The 20,499-nt window shown below is 46.2% G+C and overlaps 1 protein-coding gene across 6 annotated transcripts in view; it reads left to right on the top strand.

Annotated features, from left to right (window-relative positions):
• LOC144121170 (urease subunit alpha-like) overlaps positions 1–20,499 on the top strand; it is a 111,272-nt gene that overhangs the window by 29,443 nt on the left and 61,330 nt on the right. For 3 of the 6 annotated variants that reach the window (XM_077654187.1, XM_077654189.1, XM_077654190.1), the window contains exons 3-5: positions 9,875–9,941; positions 12,038–12,120; positions 12,821–12,925. In XM_077654187.1, coding sequence (XP_077510313.1) covers positions 9,875–9,941; positions 12,038–12,120; positions 12,821–12,925 — 255 coding nt within the window. Of the gene's footprint in view, positions 1–9,874; positions 9,942–12,037; positions 12,121–12,820; positions 12,926–20,499 lie in introns of those variants that run through there. The other 3 variants (XM_077654192.1, XM_077654191.1, XM_077654193.1) reach the window with 2 other exon arrangements.

Genomic DNA, 20,499 nt, shown 5'->3' with positions numbered 1-20,499 from the left:
AAAGTCACGGGCATGGTGTTGGTCATGAGACCGGAAGTCGATTTTCTACGCCACGGAATCGTCCCTACAACAGCTTTCGCTTAAAAAAAAAAAACACACTAGACCGTCTGCGCCCTCTCCTCCTCTTTGCAGGCGAAAAACTGACGACGACGACAAGCTGTCGTTGTCGCTCCCCGGCCCCACACTAAGCATAAATACGCCTATATGGGAATAAAAAATTAGCAAACGCTCCTTTAGCTCTGGAGGACAGCTAACTCCCTTTTTGCTCCTTTTTGTTTAGAGTGCATGGATGGTCTACATGACCGCAAGTGACGTATACGTATTCTGAAGGACGCCCGAGGGCCCACATGTTGCTTTCGGCCCCAAGAAAATGGAAAATCACGAGGAAAGAAATAGCTGCCGTAACTGTCTCACTCTCGGTGGACACCTCAAGTGCGCCTTGAAGGAAGGAATAGTAACAACAACAACAACAACAACAACAACAACAACAACAACAACAACAACAACAACAACAATAATAATAATAATAATAATAATAATGATAATTGGTTTTTGGGGAGAGGAAATGGCGCGGTATCTGTCTCATATATCGTTGGACACCTGAACCGCGCCGTAAGGGAAGGGATAAATGAGGGAGTGAAAGAAGAAAGGAAGAACGAGGTGCCGTAGTGGAGGGCTCCGGAATAATTTCTACCACCTGGGGATCTTTAACGTGCACTGACATCGCACAGCACACGGGCGCCTTAGCGTTTTTCCTCCATAAAAACGCAGCCGCCGTGGTTGGGTTCGAACCTGGGAACTCCGGATCAGTAGTCGAGCGCCCTAACCACTGAGCCACCGCGGCGGGTATGAAGGAGGCAGTGAAAGAAGGAACGAGACGAAGAAGCGCCGTACTTAAAGGTTCCGGATTAAATTAGACCACCTGTGTTCTTTCAATCTTACACTCATCGCGCGACACACTGGCGTCTGCTGCACTTCGCCCGCATGGGAATGGGACCACCGCGGCTGCTGGGACTCGCCAGCCGAACGACATGGCCACTGAGCCACCGCGGCGGGTACGGACCAGCTAGATCACAGCAGCTGAACTCGGTGGTTTTCATGTTACGACTTACCACGATGCCGACGCCGCTCACTCCGGGGAAAGTCCCTTATGCGGTTATCGCTGTGCAACGATAAAAAGATTTCCCTGCTTGTCCCTGCTTTTAGAGTGATAGCCGCCGTGTGAGGGTCTTTCGCCCCGGTTTATGGCGACGTCGGCGTGTGCTGCGACAGCTAAACTTCCGCATTCAACTGCTGACGAGCGAGAGTGTCACTCGGGTGGGCTTGGGCATATGTGCCGAGGGGTGCGTGCTATCAGGAACGGCAACGACGTGTCATGGTCTACAGTGTGCCAGGGGCTTTTCCTCTTGGAAACAAGCCTGCGGGTCAGTGCCCGACGCGACCCTGACGAAGAATGCTCTCAAGAGAGCTGATTTATGGAATCAGTCGGAGAAAACTGCAAACTCCTAACCAGCCGTTCGAAAGCAGGATGCGATAGCGTTGCAAGTCACTTAGCCCTCCTTCGCAACTCCACAAGCAACATTACGGTAGGCACGCATCCGTGTTAGAGCCTCTTTCTCTTTGAGAAGCACGTTCTTCCCGGCATCTTTATAATAATAATAATAATTGGTTTTTGGGGGAAAGGAAATGGCGCAGTATCTGTCTCATATATCGTTGGACACCTGAACCGCGCCGTAAGGGAAGGGATAAGGGAGAGAGTGAAAGAAGAAAGGAAGAATGAGGTGCCGTAGTGGAGGGCTCCGGAATAATTTCGACCACCTGGGGATCTTTAACGTGCACTGACATCGCACAGCACGCGGGCGCATTAGCGTTTTTCCTCCATAAAAACGCAGCCGCCGCGGTCGGGTTCGAACCCGGGAACTCCGGATCAGTAGTCGAGCGCCCTAACCACTGAGCCACCGCGGCGGGTGGCATCTTTATCCCCAGAGCCACGTTATGCACCCTGTCACGTGACTCCACGCGCCAAGCATAGAGCAGTGGAAACTCAACACACGCTCCGACTACTGCGCAGCTATAGCTCCCCGCCAACCCCTCAACTCCGTGTATGACGTCATACCTCTATCTCATTGGTTGATTGTGGTTTGACTTCACGACCTCTGCCACCCGATCCTCAATGAGCGTTAAAAAAGTCGAAGGCAAAGAGACCAGGGCTGTCGTGTCTGTCCTTGCGGGTCACCTGCGTAATGGAACGGCTGGAACCATCCGAAAGTGCTCGCGTCGATGTGTGGCAACGAAGGACCCCAGAAGGAAGCGATGCTGGTTTTAGTTGGTCTGTTAGTTACAACGGCATGACGAGCATGACAAGGAAGGATCCCTTTCTGGAAGCTGTCCTCATGACCACGACAGTGCGTCAAGGTGGCGACGACATTCTCCTCGCCCGTGAATTCTTCTCCTCGCTAAGGGATGTCCTGAAGTGCGGATATCATGTACCGGTGTGAGCTTTACGGGCAATTTTCTCACCGTCCAGCCCGACCTCTTTCTAGGAACTTTACGGAATGTCACGCCTTCACGAAGCTGCATGAAGGTCTATAGACTCTTTAGTGAAACCCGTCTGTAAATAAACCAGTTCTCAACCTACTGTCTACCTTTGTCGCGCACGAGGACAGTCCTGTCCTGGCAAGATGTGAGACGAATGTGGTTTAGCTGTCCAAGGGCTATGAGAGACCGTTTGTTAATGAAAAACAACGTTTTTGATCAACATGATGAAGAACTGCTCTGTTCTTGATGAACAAATGGTTAACCAAATTTTAAAAAATCTGCTGCATTACTGCGAGAGACGTTGTAGTAGAGGACTCCGAATCAGCTGCCGATCTGAGGGTATAACTACTGTCGTAGTTGACCTTTGCAGGTGCCGAGTTGATTATGCGGGCTTAACCTCATTCGGCGGCGTGTGATCTTTACGTTTTTGTTGCTGTTTATTTACAACATATAAACAGGTTTGGTTTGGTTTATGGGTGTTTAACGTCCCAAAACGACTCAGGCTGTGAGGGACGCCGTAGTGAAGGGCTCCGGAAATTTCGATCACCTGGGGTTCTTTAACGTGCACTGACATCGCACAGTACACGGGCCTCTAGAATTTCACCTCCATCAAAATTCGACCGCCGCGGCCGGGATCGAACCCGCGTCTTTCGGGTCAGCAGCCGAGCGGCATAACCACTCAGCCACCGCGGCGGCTTAAGCATGTAAACAGGAAATAGTTAGCACTTCTCCGGTTCGATAAAAGCGTACCAGCATTGCCCATATATGTTCGCTCGTTTTTAGAGACTATCGGCCTCTCTGTACACCATAGTACACTGGCCTCACGAGCTTCTCTTCTCTGCCGTTCTTTTATCAGACCTTTAGCTGTTTGCTATTATCCATGCAAAACTCAACACGTGCCAAGCGTTATCGCGGCTGTTTACGGGAGGTGAATGTCACCTCTGTGACAGAAGACAAGCAACGCTGTTATAAAGTTCGACCACCTTTCTAGAACGTTGTCGGAAATTCTGAGTGCAGGGAAGAAAAAAACCGCGCGTGGCGCGCCGAAGTGTGTGATAAGCGCATGTTATCAGCGTGTCCACAATGCACTGTTGGGAAACTGGTTCATGCCTTTTTTGAATCTGCTTGCATACTTGACCAGAGCGAACATCCGCCCTCGTCCGAGAGCTACAGGACGCACTTGAGTGGCTTCGATAGGGATCTATGCGGCTTATCGATCCTCTGCGTTTGAGAGGCTTTGCCTGAAGTAGCAGTGCGGTGCGCCACGCGTTTAGCACGTGAACCTGGGTATACGGCTGATATGTTTTGCGGTATATAAAGATTAGTTTTTGATTTTCGAGGAAAGCAATTGGCGCAGTAATTGTCTCACATATGGTGGACACCTGAACCGCGCTGTAAGGGAAGGGATAAAGGAGGGAGATAAAGAAGAAAGGAAGAAAGAGGTACCATAGTTGAGGGTTCTGGAATAATTTCTACCGCCTGGGGATCTTTAACGCGCACTGACATCGCACAGCACACGGGCGCCTTTCGCGTTTCGCCTCCATCGAAACGCGGCCGCCGCGGTCGGGTTCGAACCAGGGTACTCCGGATCAGTAGCCGAGCGCCGTAACCACTGAACCACCGCGGCGAGTAATTTTGCGGTCTGTTAAGTCGAATTTTAGTACTGTTCTCTGGTGAACACCTGCGACCTGTACACCCGAGTGTTTTATTTATTGCATCCGATAAACATTCTCCTCCCTAGTTTCTTTTCTCAAAGCGGGAACAAGACAAGTAGACGCAGGCTTGGGGTGAGCCGTAATAATTAATAATTGGTTTTTGGAGAAAAAATGGCACAGTTTCTGTCTCATATATCGTTGGACCCCTGAACCGCGCCGTAAGGGAAGGGATAACGGAGGGACTAAAAGAAATGAAGGAAGAGGTGCCGTAGTGGAGGGCTCCGGAATAATTTCGACCACCTGGGGATCTTTAACGTGCACTGACATCGCACAGCACACGGGCGCCTTAGCGTTTTGCCTCCATAAAAAACGCAGCAGCCGCGGTCTGGTTCGAACCCGGGAACTCCGGATCATTAGCTGAGCACATTAACCACTGAGCCACCGCGGCGGGTAATGGGGGGTTGGAGTGAACCTTGTGCGCGAAGTTCAGTTCAGTTCAGATCAGTGCTATTTTCTTAAAGACTCTCTTTCCCCGGGGGTATCTGATAAAGGGCGGGATTTTAAACAAACGAAGCGATGATAATTTGGTTTCGAAGGTGAGCGGTAACATGTTCTTGAAAAGTAGGTGATGAAGCGATGGTGACGATGTCTCGGGGTAGGACGCGTTCCACTTTGTAGCTGCTCGAAAAAAGAACGAAACAGAAAAGTAGTGTGCGATGGTTGGCTGGCAGCTTGAAGTGGGTGACTGGTGCAGTGAGATATACGTGCTGCGGCTCTGATACACGGTTATTGATTGAGTGCGGAATAAAGATTCGTGACAAAAGGCAAGATTTGCAATGCGGCAACGGAAAGAAAAGGGCGGTAGTCCGTATTTCGTTCTCAAAGATAAAATGCTGACGTCAAATAAGTATGAAGAGTCTCAATGAGCCTATCGGCGCGATTTTGAACAGCTTCTAAATTTTGCATGGGAAGAGGGCAAAGCAGAGAGGCCTTTTAGAGAACCGAGTGGTTTATTCGATGTGGAAATGATTTTACCAGAATGGGCGATGATAATATGATGATAAATTATCATAATAAATCGTAAGGAAATATCAATCAATCAATCAATCAATCAATCAATCAATCAATCAATCAATCAATCAATCAATCAATCAATCAATCAGTGTCAGTCAGTCAGTCAGTCAATATGAGATGGTACTAATTCAGACGGGGTGTTAGCAATTCAGTATTGGAAAGAATCCACTGCGGTGGCTCTGTGGTTATGACGCTCGGCTGCTGACCCGGAAGACGCGGGTTCGATCCCGGCCTCGGCGGTCGCATATCGGTGGAGATGAAATGCTAGAGGGCCGTGTAATTGTTCGGTGTCAGGGCACGTTAAAGAACGCCAGGTGGTCGACATTACCTGGAGCCTTCCACTAAGGCGTCTTTCATAGCCTGAGTCATTTTCGGACATTAAACTCCCGTAAACAAACATGCATTTTCCTGTAACCTTGGCTCTGTTTGTTTTTGGGAGCATTAGCGTGAGGAGCAAGGCACTTGATATAAGCACGGTGTGGTCACGTGACCGCATTTACGTGGGGTGGCACCCAGTGCTGAGTGTGCCCCAGCTCCGCCTCGTGCCGCCCCGGCTCCCTCCCTCCGATGACGCTCGGGTGGACGGACGCTTTTTGGAAACGACGACGACGACAAAGAGTCTCTGTCCGGGAACTTTCGCATTAATAGCTAGCGCTGAAAGAACGGAAAGACAACGAGTAATGTCCTGCTGACAGCTATGCCTTTAAAACTTTCATAATAGTAATAATAGGTTGTGAAGAAAAGACAGGCTTAGGCTCTGTCTCACTCAGGGTGTAGGCAGGTGCTTCCAGACGCAACGCGCAGTGTGGCAAAGTCTTTATTTCGGCGTGATAGTTATGAAGAGAGGCCCACTTATTGAGCAAACGTATGTGTACGCCGTGAGGCGTTCTCCTTTCTTTCTTCCTTTCTTTCTTTTCCTTTCTTTTTTTCTTTCTTTCTTTCTTTCTTTCTTTCTTTCTTTCTTTCTTTCTTTCTTTCTTTATTTATTTATTTATTTGGTCTTGTTTCAGCGGGAAGAGGGAAAAGGTTACGGAAGCTACGGTGAACCCCCTTCATTTTTCAGCGCGTAGTCTCACCTGGGAGCGTTGGACGGAGGAGCAGCCGGGGAAGTGTTGCGAAAATCGAGGGCAACGGGGCAGCACGAACAGAGCATTAAAGATTAGCTCGCACACGCAGACCGCCACCATCCGCAAATGTGTGACGTGCGCCGCGGGCACTTGAGATAACGAACACGCGCGAACACCCAGATCGAAAACATACTCAAGCTGTTACACGTGTGGAAGGAAGCGTAGTCCTATTTTTGGTCAGGCAGAGCGAAAGCACGTTTCTAAGAAGCGTTTGCTACAGAAAAACAACTTCTCATCATCTCCCGTGAAAGCAAGCATGCATAAAGCTCCACGTGTTATGGGCAGCGCTTAGAACATCACATACGTTCGATAGACTGAAGGCCCACGTTCTGTTAGGTTCTTGTCTTTACTTTGGATGACCGCCTGGGTGGTCGATATTGTTCCGAAGCCCTCCACTACGGCACCTTTTTCTTCCTATCTTCCCGAACTCCCTCCTTTATGCCTTCCCTTAAGGCGCAGTTCAGGCGTCGACTGATCCGGAGTTCCCGGGTTCGAACCCGACCAGGGCGGCTGCGTTTTTATGCAGGAAAAACGCTAAGGTGCCCGTGTGCTGTGCGATGTCAGTGCACGTTAAAGATCCCCAGGTGGTCGAAATTATTCCGAAGCCCTCCACTACGGAACCTCTTTCTTCCTTTCTTCCCGAACTCCCTCCTTTATGCCTTCCCTTAAGGCGCAGTTCAGGCGTCGACTGATTCGGAGTTCCCGGGTTCGAACCCGACCGCGGCGGCTGCGTTTTTATGGAGGAAAAACGCTAAGGCGCCCGTGTGCTGTGCGATGTCAGTGCACTGTAAAGATCCCCTGGTGGTCGATATTATTCCGAAGCCCTCCACTACGGCACCTCTTTCTTCCTTTCTTCCCGGACTTCCTCCTTTATGCGTTCCCTTAAGGCGCAGTTCAGGCGTCGACTGATCCGAGTTCCCGGGTTCGAACCCGACCGCGGCGGCTGCGTTTTTATGGAGGAAAAACGCTAAGGCGCCCGTGTGCTGTGCGATGTCAGTGCACGTTAAAGATCCCCAGGTGGTCGAAATTATTCCGGAGCCCTCCACTGCGGCACCTCTTTCTTCCTTTCTTCTTTCATTTCCTCCTTTATCCCTTCCCTTACGGCGCGGTTCAGGTGTCCAACGATATATGAGAGATACTGCGCCATTTCCTTTTCCCCAAAACTAGTTATTATTATTACGTCCACCAAGGTGTGAGACAGTTACTGCGCCATTTCCGTTTCTCAAAAACCAATTTTCATTTACACCCGGGGTACTTTTACAGCGTACACTGTAACTCGCTAAATTTTGCGGACGCACCACTCGCGAAGACAAAAAAGGGGGCTGTAGAAAGAAGCACGGAAAATGGTTTGTTAAGTGCGTCACGAACGCTTTGTATAAGATCCCCCTTTCTTGTGGCAAAGTGTACATCGGCCAGACGGGGCGTTGCGTTAACGACCGACTCAGGGAGCATGAAAAAGACCTGGCTAATACGGTGGTGGTGGAGAAACACTTTTATTGAAGTCAAGGCCTAGGAACGAAAATTACGCAGCAGCATTGAGGGCGGCCTTCAGGCTGCCGGTTGTGGCGTCCAGGCGGTGCCTAGTCGCGACGTCCTCTGCTCAGGTCACGAGCCGAAGTTGGAGATCCGACTCGGGGCTAGACAAAGCAGCCTCCCACTGCTGCGGACTGGTTAGGTGCCGAGAGGCAGGGGGCAAGTGTGCTGGACAGGAGAATAAGATATGAGCGCAGTCGGCTCTTGGGCTGTCACATAAGCGGCAGGCCGGCGAGTACGAGGCTCGCGAATCGACTGACCGCCTCTCTCGGCTCACTCCCCCCTCTCCCTCCGACCCCCCCCCCCCCCCCCGAATGAAATTGTTTTTTGGGGAAAGGAAATAGTGCAGTATCTGTCTCACATATCGGCGGACACCTGAACCGCGCTGTAAGGGAAGGGATAAAGGAGGGAGAGAAAGGAAGAAAGAGGTGCCCGTAGTGGAGGGCTCCGCAATAAGTTCGACCACCTGGGGACCTTTTTCCGAACACCACCAACGCTTGTGGCGCCACCTTCAGGCCCACACCTTTCTAACTCCCGCACGTCTTGGCTAATAGGGAGCGCACTAATCTTGTTGACCACTGCATTGCTTGCAGAGCTTAATAATAATAATAATAATAATAATAATAATAATAATAATAATAATAATAATAATAATAATAATAATAATTGGTTTTTTGGGGGGGAAAGGAAATGGCGCAGTATCTGTCTCATATATCGTTGGACACCTGAACCGCGCCGCAAGGGAAGGGATAAAGGAGGGAGTGAAAGAAGAAAGGAAGAAGAGGTGCCGTAGTGGAGGGCTCCGGAATAATTTCGACCACCTGGGGATCTTTAACGTGCACTGACATCGCACAGCACACGGGCGCCTTAGCGTTTTTCCTCCATAAAAACTCAGCCGCCGCGGTCGGGTTCGAACCATTTAAAAACAAAAAGCGCCGTTTTAATGTTTTCGGTATCCATTTGCCTCCGAACGTTGACCTCGCGATCCTCGACTTCTTGTGTGCCGCGATGTCATCATTCTGCGGGAAGTATGTCGCCGCGGCCAGGCGCTCTTTACTATAGCTGTCTCTTGTAAAAAAATCTCTGCTATTTCGCTTTACTGCAGTTTCGCTTTACTGTATCCGAGTTTACTATAGCGCGGTTCTACTGTATCAGTTTACCGGACGCCGGCTGCGCATGCGCAGCGGCCTCGCCTGGCCTCACCCATGTACTGCGCGTGCGCAGAAGGCGTTCGGTAAACCGGCACACGTCTCCGCTAGTGCATTTCCGGTATGCTAAAAACGTACTGCGTACGCCAAGCATATGCCACCTTTCCACGCTCCCACTGCACTACTCGACACCGTGCGTAGCTGCAGTCGCGCCGGTATTTACTCGCCGAGGAGGGTCACTCTTGGAGGGTGGGTGGGGGTTCGGCAGACCTTTTGAACCATGCATTTGTTCGACTTTTTTTTTCATAAAAAGAAAATAAGGTTCAGCATGGTTTTCATATGTAAAACTACTCGCTGGTTCGTTGTGTCTGCTGCTAGCACCGTCGCTATCACGATGATCGCGTTCTCTCAGTTCACCACTTTCGGTCGCCGCTTCTTGAGTGTGCTTGCTGTTCTGCCTGCACCTGCTCCGTACGTTGTACCGGCACAGTGCAATCCTCAATTGCTTAATTTTCTTCAGAAATGCCTTGTGAGCTAATTGATCAAGAGAAATTTATCTGAGGTTAAGAGAAAGTGGCTGGAGCACTGATATTTCTGCATATTTTGGCAAAGGTTTTTTGAGATCTTATCTTACCCTTGTACAGCTGCATGAGTTGCTGCATTGCATACGAATTTGACGTGTAACACTGTTCTGTAATTTCTCTGTGCCATTTCCTGGCCATTTTGTTTTTCCCTCAAACCTCTCCATTTCCTAAACAATCAGTGCTTAAGTTCTAATTGGACATTCTTGATTTTCCAGATACAAGAATTCGCCAGAGATGGACATTGCGTTGCAGATGTGACAGAGAAAGGAGGACAGCTTTTAGGTGAAAACAGCCTTTTGATGATTGTGTTGTGAACTTGCAATACTGCTGCTAGCCTTGCAAATTGTGCTTTTTTTAAAGAGAGAGCGTGAAGGGTCTCACGTTGCATAAAAGCGTCGATGTCATTGGCCGTGAGCGAGAAATCCTGAAGGAAGCAAAGAAATAATAAAATTCAGGAACAGATCAAAGAATGTTTGCATTGATGCCAAATTTCTCAGGAAGGTTCCTGTAACCAAAGGAAAGCAGACTGAACTGAAAAGAAAATTGAGTGAACTTGGATTCGGGTGTAATCAAATCCAGAATCTTCGGATTGCATGACAGGCATGTTACCCATATGTCACGAATGCCGTTGGTTCAAGATGAATAAAGGTGGACCTAATGAATTGCACTGAATGCGCTGTTGTCTTTGACTTAATGAACTGTCTTAGAGACATGTACTGATGTGCCTATGAGTAATTATGAGCATGCTAATTATGAAGTAGGCCATTGTGTGAGTGTTGAGTAGGCACTGCAAACGGGACCTGATAACGCTGTCATGTTCTGCTCTTAAAGGTGAAGCTTAAGCATCCTCCAAACTTTTGTCTTCCATCTCGGATTGCTAAATCTCACACAGCTAGGAAAAGACAGAATTAACGCATTTTTTTAGCAACTTCGAGGGTTCATTTTTTTTCTCGAGAAAGTAAATTAATTGGTTTTTAAACATTTTTTTTATAGCTGCGCATCATTAGGTTAACGACTTTTGAACCCTGGGTCATGTGACAGTCAAATAGCAATTAATGTCAGCCTGAACATGTAGTGCTACAGCAGAAGGGCGCAAGAATTAGACCTTTCTTAAAGCATGTCACAATGTGGAAGCTGTAGCTGCAAGTTGTATTGTGGAATCTATATCTGCATCACCCATTCAATGGCTGAATTTACTGAAGTGCCTGCATGTAAGAACATTTCATGGCTGATTTGCCCTTTAGTTTTCATGACTTACTGGTGTACACGTGCTGGTCACTCACTGCTATCCTTGCCTCTGAACATCTTTGTGAATTCAGCTGGTAGGACTGAGAAAGAATAAAATGGACTCCCTTTCTGATGATGATGATGATTTCTGAGGATTAATTTAGACTGCCTGGGGTTCTTTAATGTGTGCTGACATCGCACAGCAAACGAGTGCCTTTTGCATTTTGCCTCCATTGAAATGCGGCCGCCGCGACCGGAATTCAGCCCTGTTCCTCCGGCTCAGTAGCTGACGCTCTAACCACTTGGTGGGTCAAATGCATAAAATATTAAGACATTTGTAAACATGGATCATCGCATTGAACTTGGTCACGCTCAATAAAAATTCATAATTGAATTTTTTTTTCCTGTAATTCTGGCTTCGGTTTCAGCAGCTGAACAGGGGCTGTAATATGTTGCAAGTAGGTTTGAGATTACCAGAGACAAATAAAAACTGCAAAATAATAGCTGTTTGCTCATTTGTTCACTCACTTTCTTTCCACATCTTGAGATGGGCTGCATAAGAGTTGGAGGAGTTCAAGCCAATGAGTCAGTTTTTATATACAGCTTTTGCAAAATCCGGTTGCATAATATCTTAGCCATGGAGCAATGTGATAAGAAGAGACAGAAACTTATAGCAACCAAAAGGCACTAGACAAAGTGAGGCCAGCTTAAGGAGAAGTGGTATAAACCATGAAAAGAGATAATAAAAGGCAAGAATTTTAGAGAAAAATAGATGAAGAACGTTGTATTTTGTAGTAACAAAATAATACAGTAAAAAAGTGTGATCGTGATGTGCAAGGGTCACAAGTAAATGGATGGGGGCCACCGCGGTGGCTTAATGGTTATGGTGCTTGGCTTAAAAACCGAAAAACGTGGGTTCGATCCCAGCCACGGTGGTTGCACTTAAATGGAGGCAAAATGCTAGTGGGCCATGTGCTGTGTGATGTCAGTGCGTGTTAAAGAACCCAGAGAGCAGTTTATGTGCACAAAAGCTAGCTATGAACTATGGGGAAATGATATTTGTGAAAACTGTTGTCACAAAAGATTTTTATTGTTATTGAACTCTTCTGGGTTGCTTAGAGTCATGCTGTCCTGAAATACATCTTTTTTAGGAAGAAATCAAGTCTTGCCTGGGGTGCCAGAGATGGTTCCAGAAATGACCGTTGAGGCAACGTTCACTGACGGCACCAAACTCGTAAGCTGCTGCATAACTTTTGTACACTTCAGGAAAACTGCTTCAATTTTAGTTCCAATCTTCGAGACCCTCTCGTGTGTTGCACACATTCTGCATGTTTATTGATTTATTTATACTTGAATCCACAGGACGCTTTGCGGGGTTAGTGTAGGGGAAACAATATTAATAACTATAGCAATAATGAAACCTTTATGCTGAGGCTATGAAGCAAGTAGGGAGATCAGTGAATTGCATTTCATAATGTATTAAAGATGATAAAAGAGGAACCTAAAATAAAACTAACTTACTTTTGATACACATGCCAATAATGTTCAGCATTTCCGAAACAACAAATTTTCTTGCGGAACTGTTTCATTTTTGTGTAAGTCATGTAAAGAAGGCATCTATTTGAATGTGTTCGGCAGGTGTACTCACATAGCACCAAACAGTGGTTTGTACATTGAATTATGTAGCCTTGATCTTAGAAATTTATTTTTCTCAATGTTTGCTTTGTTTTGGAAAATGTGAACTGGCAACATGGTGAGGTATATATTAATTCCTGAAAATGCAAGTTATCTAAGATGTAATGAGATGTAATGCCACCAAATGTTACGAAATCATTTCTGGGATTGAGCTCAAGGTCACAAACATATGCTCTGTTTTTCCCTGTTAATAATGTAGTGATTGCCCTATGCACCTGTGTAATCCTGCACTACAACAGGTTTGTCTTCATTTTCCTATTTGTCGACGGAATGGAGACCTGAAGTGGGCTCTTCATGGAAGTTTCTTGCCTGTGCCTGATGTGTCCATTTTTGAGAAAAGGAAGGTAAACACGAAGTATTCATATGTGGTTGCATTAACAATGGCAAGCCATGTTTTGCTTTGCTGCTCATATTTTTGTGTGCAAAATGCAGTGTTCAAACTCTGCTAATGAGCTGTTGTGTGTAGCTTGGTTCCAACCTGTGATACTAACTGATAGATTCTGCTGCATTGTTTGCTTTAAATTGTTCAAGGTGTTGTGCTTAGCCTGCTCATCAGGCATGCAATTCCTGGGTGGTTGTTTGCTGGCATTTTCCATGGTGATACATAGGAGGGAGCTCTTGTGTGGGATGAATGAGCTGTTTCCTCACGGCTCTACATCTGGTTGTGTTGTAAGGAATCAAAAGGCAGAATCACGGAATCAGAAGCTGTGTCTTGTAGAAAAATTTGTTTCAACATCAATAATTTATTTAAGAGCTTGGATAAATTGCCATGCTATATCCAATTTAGGTTAAGATTACAATTCTCACAGCATTCTTAAACACTTACAGTAACTCTCTGCCATACATCAAAAACTTTCTCTGGCATTCTTGTGCCATTGTGCTATTCGTTTGTCCATTTGATTAGTTTTCTGCTCATAGAGAGGCATGATATTCTTGTGTACCAGCATTGCTGCTGTAAAGATTTAATTTGTATTTCTTTAGTGCTTTTTTTTCCATCCCAAATCTTTAGTGTCACTGATAGAATCTATGGTTAAACAAAGTACCCTTTCATAAATCCATTTTACTGACTGGACAGCCAAGTGAGCTTCCTTAAAGAAGAGCATTTTCGGTATTATTGTCTAGGATTATGTTACGAACTATTAAAAGTCATCTGAAGGCATGCCAACTGTAAAGTCGCTGTAATGGGAAAGGTACCATATTCATTTTTACTTCTCTGCCGCGACACCCATTGGCTGCTTTTGGTCATGTGGTCACTTCGCTGCATAAATGGGCCACACTGGCCCGTGCCTGCGATCATGTGCACTGGGCACAGCTGCTTCTAACTGCGTGTCGTCATTGATGTTTACTTCTTGCATTTCAACGACGTGTTGCAAAGTTCACGTGCGCTCTACTCCTAAGGTACAAGAGTGAAGGACGCATACAGTTGAGCGTTTGGTTGCAGATCTCGGCTGAAACTGAGAGCCTTCTTTTCGCAGTTCCACACAGCAAAATTGGCGGATCGCGGCAAGCTGCTTTCCTCCCCATAGTTGGACTTCATAAAATTCCTCATAAGGGTAATACGGAAGTGTGGTGCCAAGTTGATTTGCAGATTACTTTCGTCCGCTGTACGCAGGCCGCATCTCTGTTCGACTTCACTGTTATTGCCGACCCCCCTTGTCTTGCTGGTGAAGCGGTGTGCAGCAGTTCTTCCACTTCGCTTCTTACATCTCTTCGACTTCGACTGATATCACAGTTTAAGAATGTGTATTAGCACTCAGTTTCACAAAGAAGTGCAGGCACCCTAATGCTCCCCTCGCAGCGCCTACTTCAGCAGAAAGGTGCTGTATAAAGTAGGTTTTTCCTTGGTTTCTTTTCACAGTGGTAGGGAGAAGTAAAATATTCACTCATTGAGATTTTCAGAAGTGATTAGAACACCAGCTGAATTCTCTAGTTTAGGCCAGGGAACAAACTCCCATTTACTTCTTAAAGTCACCTTGTCGAAAACAGGAACTGACTCGCAGAGCTGCGACATTCAAGACAATTCATGGAGAGAATGGGAGCTAGACGTAAAGTTTGTAGGAAGAAAACAAACAGGAACTTGTTAGCAAGGTTAGCAAGGTTGTCCTTTCAATGCATCCCTTGCAGATCTATACACTGAACAGGCCGGCTGGGAGGTTAGAAAAGAAGCTGTTTCTAGAAATGACTTTAGATTCTCTTCGGGAAAAAAAACTTAGAACATGGAGTCTTCACCGCATTACTTCAGTTGCAGCCAGGAACAACATGCAGATATCAGATACTTTTTTTTTCTGAAATGTCGGAATTCTTGCCATACCATTTGTAAGGCCAATTTTTAGCGAGTTAATCGTTTCTGATTTGAAGAAGATGGTGATAATTAATTAATTTTTAATTAAGCTTAATTGCACTTCTAATTACTGCATGCTGCGCAGTGCAATTGTGCGAGTGTCTTTTTGTCTTATGCGTCGTGTGTGTTTGATAGAGCACTGTAATCGGCGATTCAGAACCAACTGGTACCTGTGTTAGCATTTCTTAAATACGTCTCTATATTTCATGCTAGCTGCATGTTACAAGGAGTGAACTATGAAAATGCACGTTTCAAATTACAACAAACACATGGTCCTGCATCAGTCCTCCCTCGACACGCTGCCGAGGTCGAATCCGCGACCTCTCCAAGAAAAGAACTGCAGCGCGTTACCGGTTAGGGTTAGGCAATGGCATGCTCGCAAATTTTGGCTAATTTAATGCTGAGACGTGTGTGAGGAGTCGTATACAGTCTTTGAAGTAGTTTCTTGTGATCAACAAAACTGTGTACAAGCCCTCTTTAATACTCAAAATGCTGGAGATGGCACACTAGAGTGCCTTAGCAAAAATACACACACAGCTGCTGAAATGACTGCCATGCTGATATAGTTACCACGCTGTAGACATAAAGACATACAACTTGTAGGATTATCACCACTATTGTTTTGTTTTTTAGGAAGTGCTCTCTTTGGCATCTTTTTTATCACAGAAAAGTGGGTGAGGGTAATTAGTTCTATTCATGAAACCATCTTGCCAAGACTGCATCAATGGGGAAATTGCATTTTTTCTGAATGTGCAAAGAAAAGAATAAAGCCAAAAAAATAGGATGTAGAAGAAAGATTCACCAATTGCTTAAGGAGCTAACTGCTAGACGGGCTAGAGGAGGAATAGAGGGACAAGAGCTGTAAAATGTAAAACAAAGTCAGTAAGGCGGCAGACTGGGCTAGTTGGTTTTGCATCTTAATGAAATGGCAGCGCACAAGCAAACACACACAGAAAGAAGGTCTGTTTTGCATCCGAAGGTTCGAAGGAAGTCCGAAAGAAGCATCCGTTTCTTGGACTTAAGCCTCCGGTTTACGACCAACCATACCTGTTGGATTTATGATCCCAGGGGAAAAAAGCCACTTCTTCCGTATGACTCGGCACACTCGAAATTAGTGAAAAGGGGTATTGCAAAGCTTTGCTTTCGTAATGCATTGAACAGGTCGTGTTTTCACACAGTCGAGGAAAGCCTAACGAAACAAACCGCCCGTCTGGCGCGGCTGGCTACCCCAGCACCCAGGTGAAAATTTCCTGCTGGGAATCTGCTGGTCCCAACACTGCTGGGATTTTGGCAGATTCCCAGCAGCTGCTGGGACCAGCAGGAGCTGCTGGGACCAGCAGGCGTTGCTGGGACCAGCAGGCGTTGCTGGGACCAGCAGGCGTTGCTGGGACCAGCAGTTGTTGCTGGGACCAGCAGGTGTTAGTGGGGCCAGCAGGCATTGAAATGAGCTTTGACCTCTCAAAATGTGTGAAAGAATAAGATCAGTAGAAACGAGGCAAATACCACCAACACAGAGCTGTATGGTATTGGTGTCACTTCTATTGTTCTAGTTCCTTCACGCAGAATTCGATGAACCCAAGCTAAACCAACGTGCCAGTTCTGCTCATCCGAGACTGCCGAGCAAACACAGCTCATTGGACACAGAATCCCACTTGCTGCTTTGGCGCATACTAATGCATTACATGCTCTCAACAGCAAGACAGGGCAGGAACATCTACTCATCTTGTGGAGTTGAACATGTTTATTTTCATGTGAAAGGAAATTTCATTCCTTCCGCTTGGATTTAACAATATCTTGGATCTTCTCGCTGAGAATGCTGTTTATATTTTTTACCACAGGGTCAACATCCACGCCCCTTTGTAGGCCCCAGTGCTTGACCGTGGCTGCAAAAAAGTGTTTACAACTGTTAATAAGGTGCTGCAGAGATAGCTGCCATATGAAAGAAAGGAGGGGTGTGACACAGTAGGATCCAGCAGGTGATTGCAGGGGCATAGTGCACATAACTCCCAACTTGCTATAATAACTAAAGAACTTTAGCCAACTCGCTTCTTGGCCTATAAAGAATTATCATTCACGGTTTCAGATTTAATCTGACGTTTAAAGGTGTCTGATAATTATAAGGCAGCTTATAGCTAAGCAGGCGTACTACTTACCACTTGGTGGCTGTTGCGGCTTTGAGCTGCCAGTGTTTTGCTTCTGGCATAGTCCATGTTTTTTTTTTAGCATGGTCTCATCATACTCTGCTTTTTTGGATGCCAGCAGAGTTCGCTTTTGCTTCTAAAGAACGAAAAAACTAAAAACACAGGATGTGCTGCAACAAGCATACACTACAACACATCGCAGGTTAAATTTCACGAGATTGCACAATGAAACAAGATATAACACTGCACAATGCAAGCACACCTTCTTCTTTTGGGCTGCAGTTTCCTCTTCACATGTCTCACTTGAAGAATCATGCGAATCTAGAATTTTTGGCATCGCAAGTCTTTTTTTTTTTTCATCCTTTCCTGGATTTCTTTCTCCGACTCTGCAGTGAGAAATTCAGACATACACACACATATATTATAGTAACCCAGTTTGCGTGGCAAAATCGCATGCAATTAAGGTGCACAAAACTGAGCCATTACCTCCTAGCATCAGGACTTGGGTGCTGTAGTGACTGCTGTCCTTTCCGTCCAGCGGATCTCTCCAGAATGCGGTATACACAGACCGCGTATTGAAGTCTGTGTTGTTTTTCGGGTTGAAATTCGTAATATCCTTTGCAGGAATCACGTACAACTTCTTATCTATATCGTCCGCGAACCTGACAACTGCAAACATCGCACGTGTCTGTGGAGCGTGATGCACACCAAGGATCACTAATAACTCTGCAAGCGCAGATCAGCCGCAGATTAATTAACTGAATAAGTTCGGATTAGCGAAGTAATTTAAAAAGCTAAAAGCCGCCACAGTATGATAGAACAGAGAGACGGGGATCGATACTCGTCCGTGCACTCCGAGAAGACAGAGAAAAAGGGAAAAAGAAAGGTAAACAGGTACCCAATGTTGCTATCTCCAAAAATCGACGCGACAAACTTCGGACAAGAAAAAAGGTAGTCAGTAAGCAAGTTTTTCAAAACTGGTTTAAAACAAAACAATTGATACACAGTTACTTATTAAGTTTTAGTGGCATGTTCATGTAATTAAATGTGCTAATTTACTCGTAAATCAGTTCAATGAGCTCTTGAAGGATAGCCACATCGGCATTTTCACCAGTCCAGGTTGTCTAAATCCAATCCAAATCCAACTAGACGCTTCGTTCAACTCGACGACTGTAGTGCAGTGAACTAGTATATTTTCTGTAACTGTAGGGCCTCCTGCAAAATAGGCTAGGACACGAGTTTTTTTTTTTTTTGTAAGGGCCGCCCGATACAAAGAGAAAGCCCCATATCCAAATCCTGCAGCAGCAACAGCAATCCCCGCCTAGTGCTTCTCTTCGGTCGACGTTCAAGTGCTATTCGGATGATGGCCGTGGTATTATTGTCACAGTGAGCTGAAAGAATGGGCCGCAGGAATAAGCGGTACCGGCGTTGTCTTGACCCAGGCAGCGATGCTGGTCTTCCGACTTCCACCAGAAGTTATCTTCGGATGTCTGCGCACCCACCGTCTCCAGCTGAAGGGCGTACGCGGTAATCGTCGCCAGTGCAAGGGGATACGCACCCGACGTCAACAGCGCAAGGATCTCCGCGGCCGCCACCATCGCCAGCGCAAGGATCTACACGCTAAGCTTCGCCAGAGCAAGGACCTTCGCCAGAGCAAGGACCTACGCGGTCATCTTCACCAGCGCAGACATCACCACAGGCCACGCATCATGATGGGGATGATTATGGCAGCAGCTATAATTGGTCAGGTCCTACGGAAACTCCTACATCGTCGAGCAATCACACGCAACTGCCTGACTTTTCCGAGCACCCTGAGACGTCAGATCAGACGCAATGCAGTAATTTAACTGTTGAGGACTTCCTTGCACTGACTGTGAATTTTGCCATTGAGTATGGATTGTCTTGGAAGGCAATCAAAGCGCTTCAAAGACTGATATTATATATTCTTGATAGGCATGATCTTCCATTGACGAAGTATCGTTTTAAGAAAAGCGTTGGAGTTGGAATTCACAAGGCGAAGTTCCACTTTTACTGCTAACCGTGCATGAAGCTTGTCGCAGAAGCTTGTCACTGTGTTTCTTTATTTAGTTACACCTCTCTCCCAATAAATACTCAAGTTTCAAGCGCTGAAGCAGTTGCCAAATGGCTGTTAATACACACCTTCTGAATGAAACTAGTCATGTCTAGTTGGTTTCCAACTAGCTAGGTCATCTGGTCCAATACACGCCAGGTTGAATTCCCAGCTGATCAGTTTTTCTCCAGGCGAGTAAATAATAATCTCAATATAAAGCCGGTTTCTTCTCTACTGAGACCAGTAGAACCCCTCTGACGACCGGCTACTTGATTTTAAAAGCAACAATATGTTTCAGTTGACTGTGTACAAAACCAGCAGGTTTACTGCTGGGACCAGTTGATCGAGTACAAAACCAGCAAGGTTGCTGCTGGGACCAATCCGCCAATACAAAACCAGCAAGTGGTGCTGCTGGGACCAGCAGGCTCAGACATCAAAACCAGCAAGGTTGCTGCTGGGACCAGTTCCCAACACAAAACCAGCAAGTAGTGCTGCTGGGACCAGCAGGTTCAGACCAAAACCAGCAAGTGGGCTGCTGGGACCAGCAGGCCCAGACCGAAACCAGCAAAGTTGCTGCTGGGACCAGTACAAACCAGCAGATTCCCAGCAGGAAATTTTCACCTGGGCAATTTGCTAGTGTCACTGGCGGAAAGTATTCTGAAAGAGAAAAAGGCGGAAAGTCTGACGGGTACCAATCAACAAAAGGGAGAAAGAGATGAAAAACAAAAAGTTGGGGTCATCCCTTATCTGCATAAGATCTCGCACAACCTTAAAAAAATCGCCAAGAAGGCCAATGTAAAGGTGGTGTTTTCAGCCCCAGTAAAACTTATAAAACTGTGTAATGCGACAAATCCAATGAAAAAGCCGCGTCCTGGATGCAAAATCAACCATCAGAATCCTTTTGTTGCATTTGATCAGGGTGTTTTTTATGAGATTAAGTTACTGTGTGGAAGCAGATACATCAGCCAGACCGGTCGTTGTCTTAACGAAAGGTTACTCGAGCACAATAAAAATGTAAGTTCCACTGCTTCATCAGGATTTCTGGCAAAGCATTGCCACCGTTGCAATCACAAACCTGCCTGCATACCCGACCTTCACGGCTGCAAAATCCTGGCATGAAACAAGTGCACAATAACAAGAGAGATCATCGAGGCCAGGGCGATAGCAAAAGCGGGTGATTCATGCGTCAGCACCCCATATATTCTGCTTTCAGAAAAAGAGATGGAATTTTTGGATATGCGAAGTTAAGCGGTGATTAAGGATGCTGGCTTCTTATCTGCCTTTTATGTGGAATTTTATATGCTTTTATTTTGTATGCTTTTGTGCTGGGCTACATATATTCCGACACACTTCTCAATAAAATTT

This window comes from Amblyomma americanum, chromosome 2 (assembly GCF_052857255.1).
Source record: "Amblyomma americanum isolate KBUSLIRL-KWMA chromosome 2, ASM5285725v1, whole genome shotgun sequence".
NCBI classification, from domain to species: Eukaryota; Metazoa; Arthropoda; class Arachnida; order Ixodida; family Ixodidae; genus Amblyomma; species Amblyomma americanum.
This window is presented reverse-complemented; position numbering and strand designations above follow the sequence as displayed.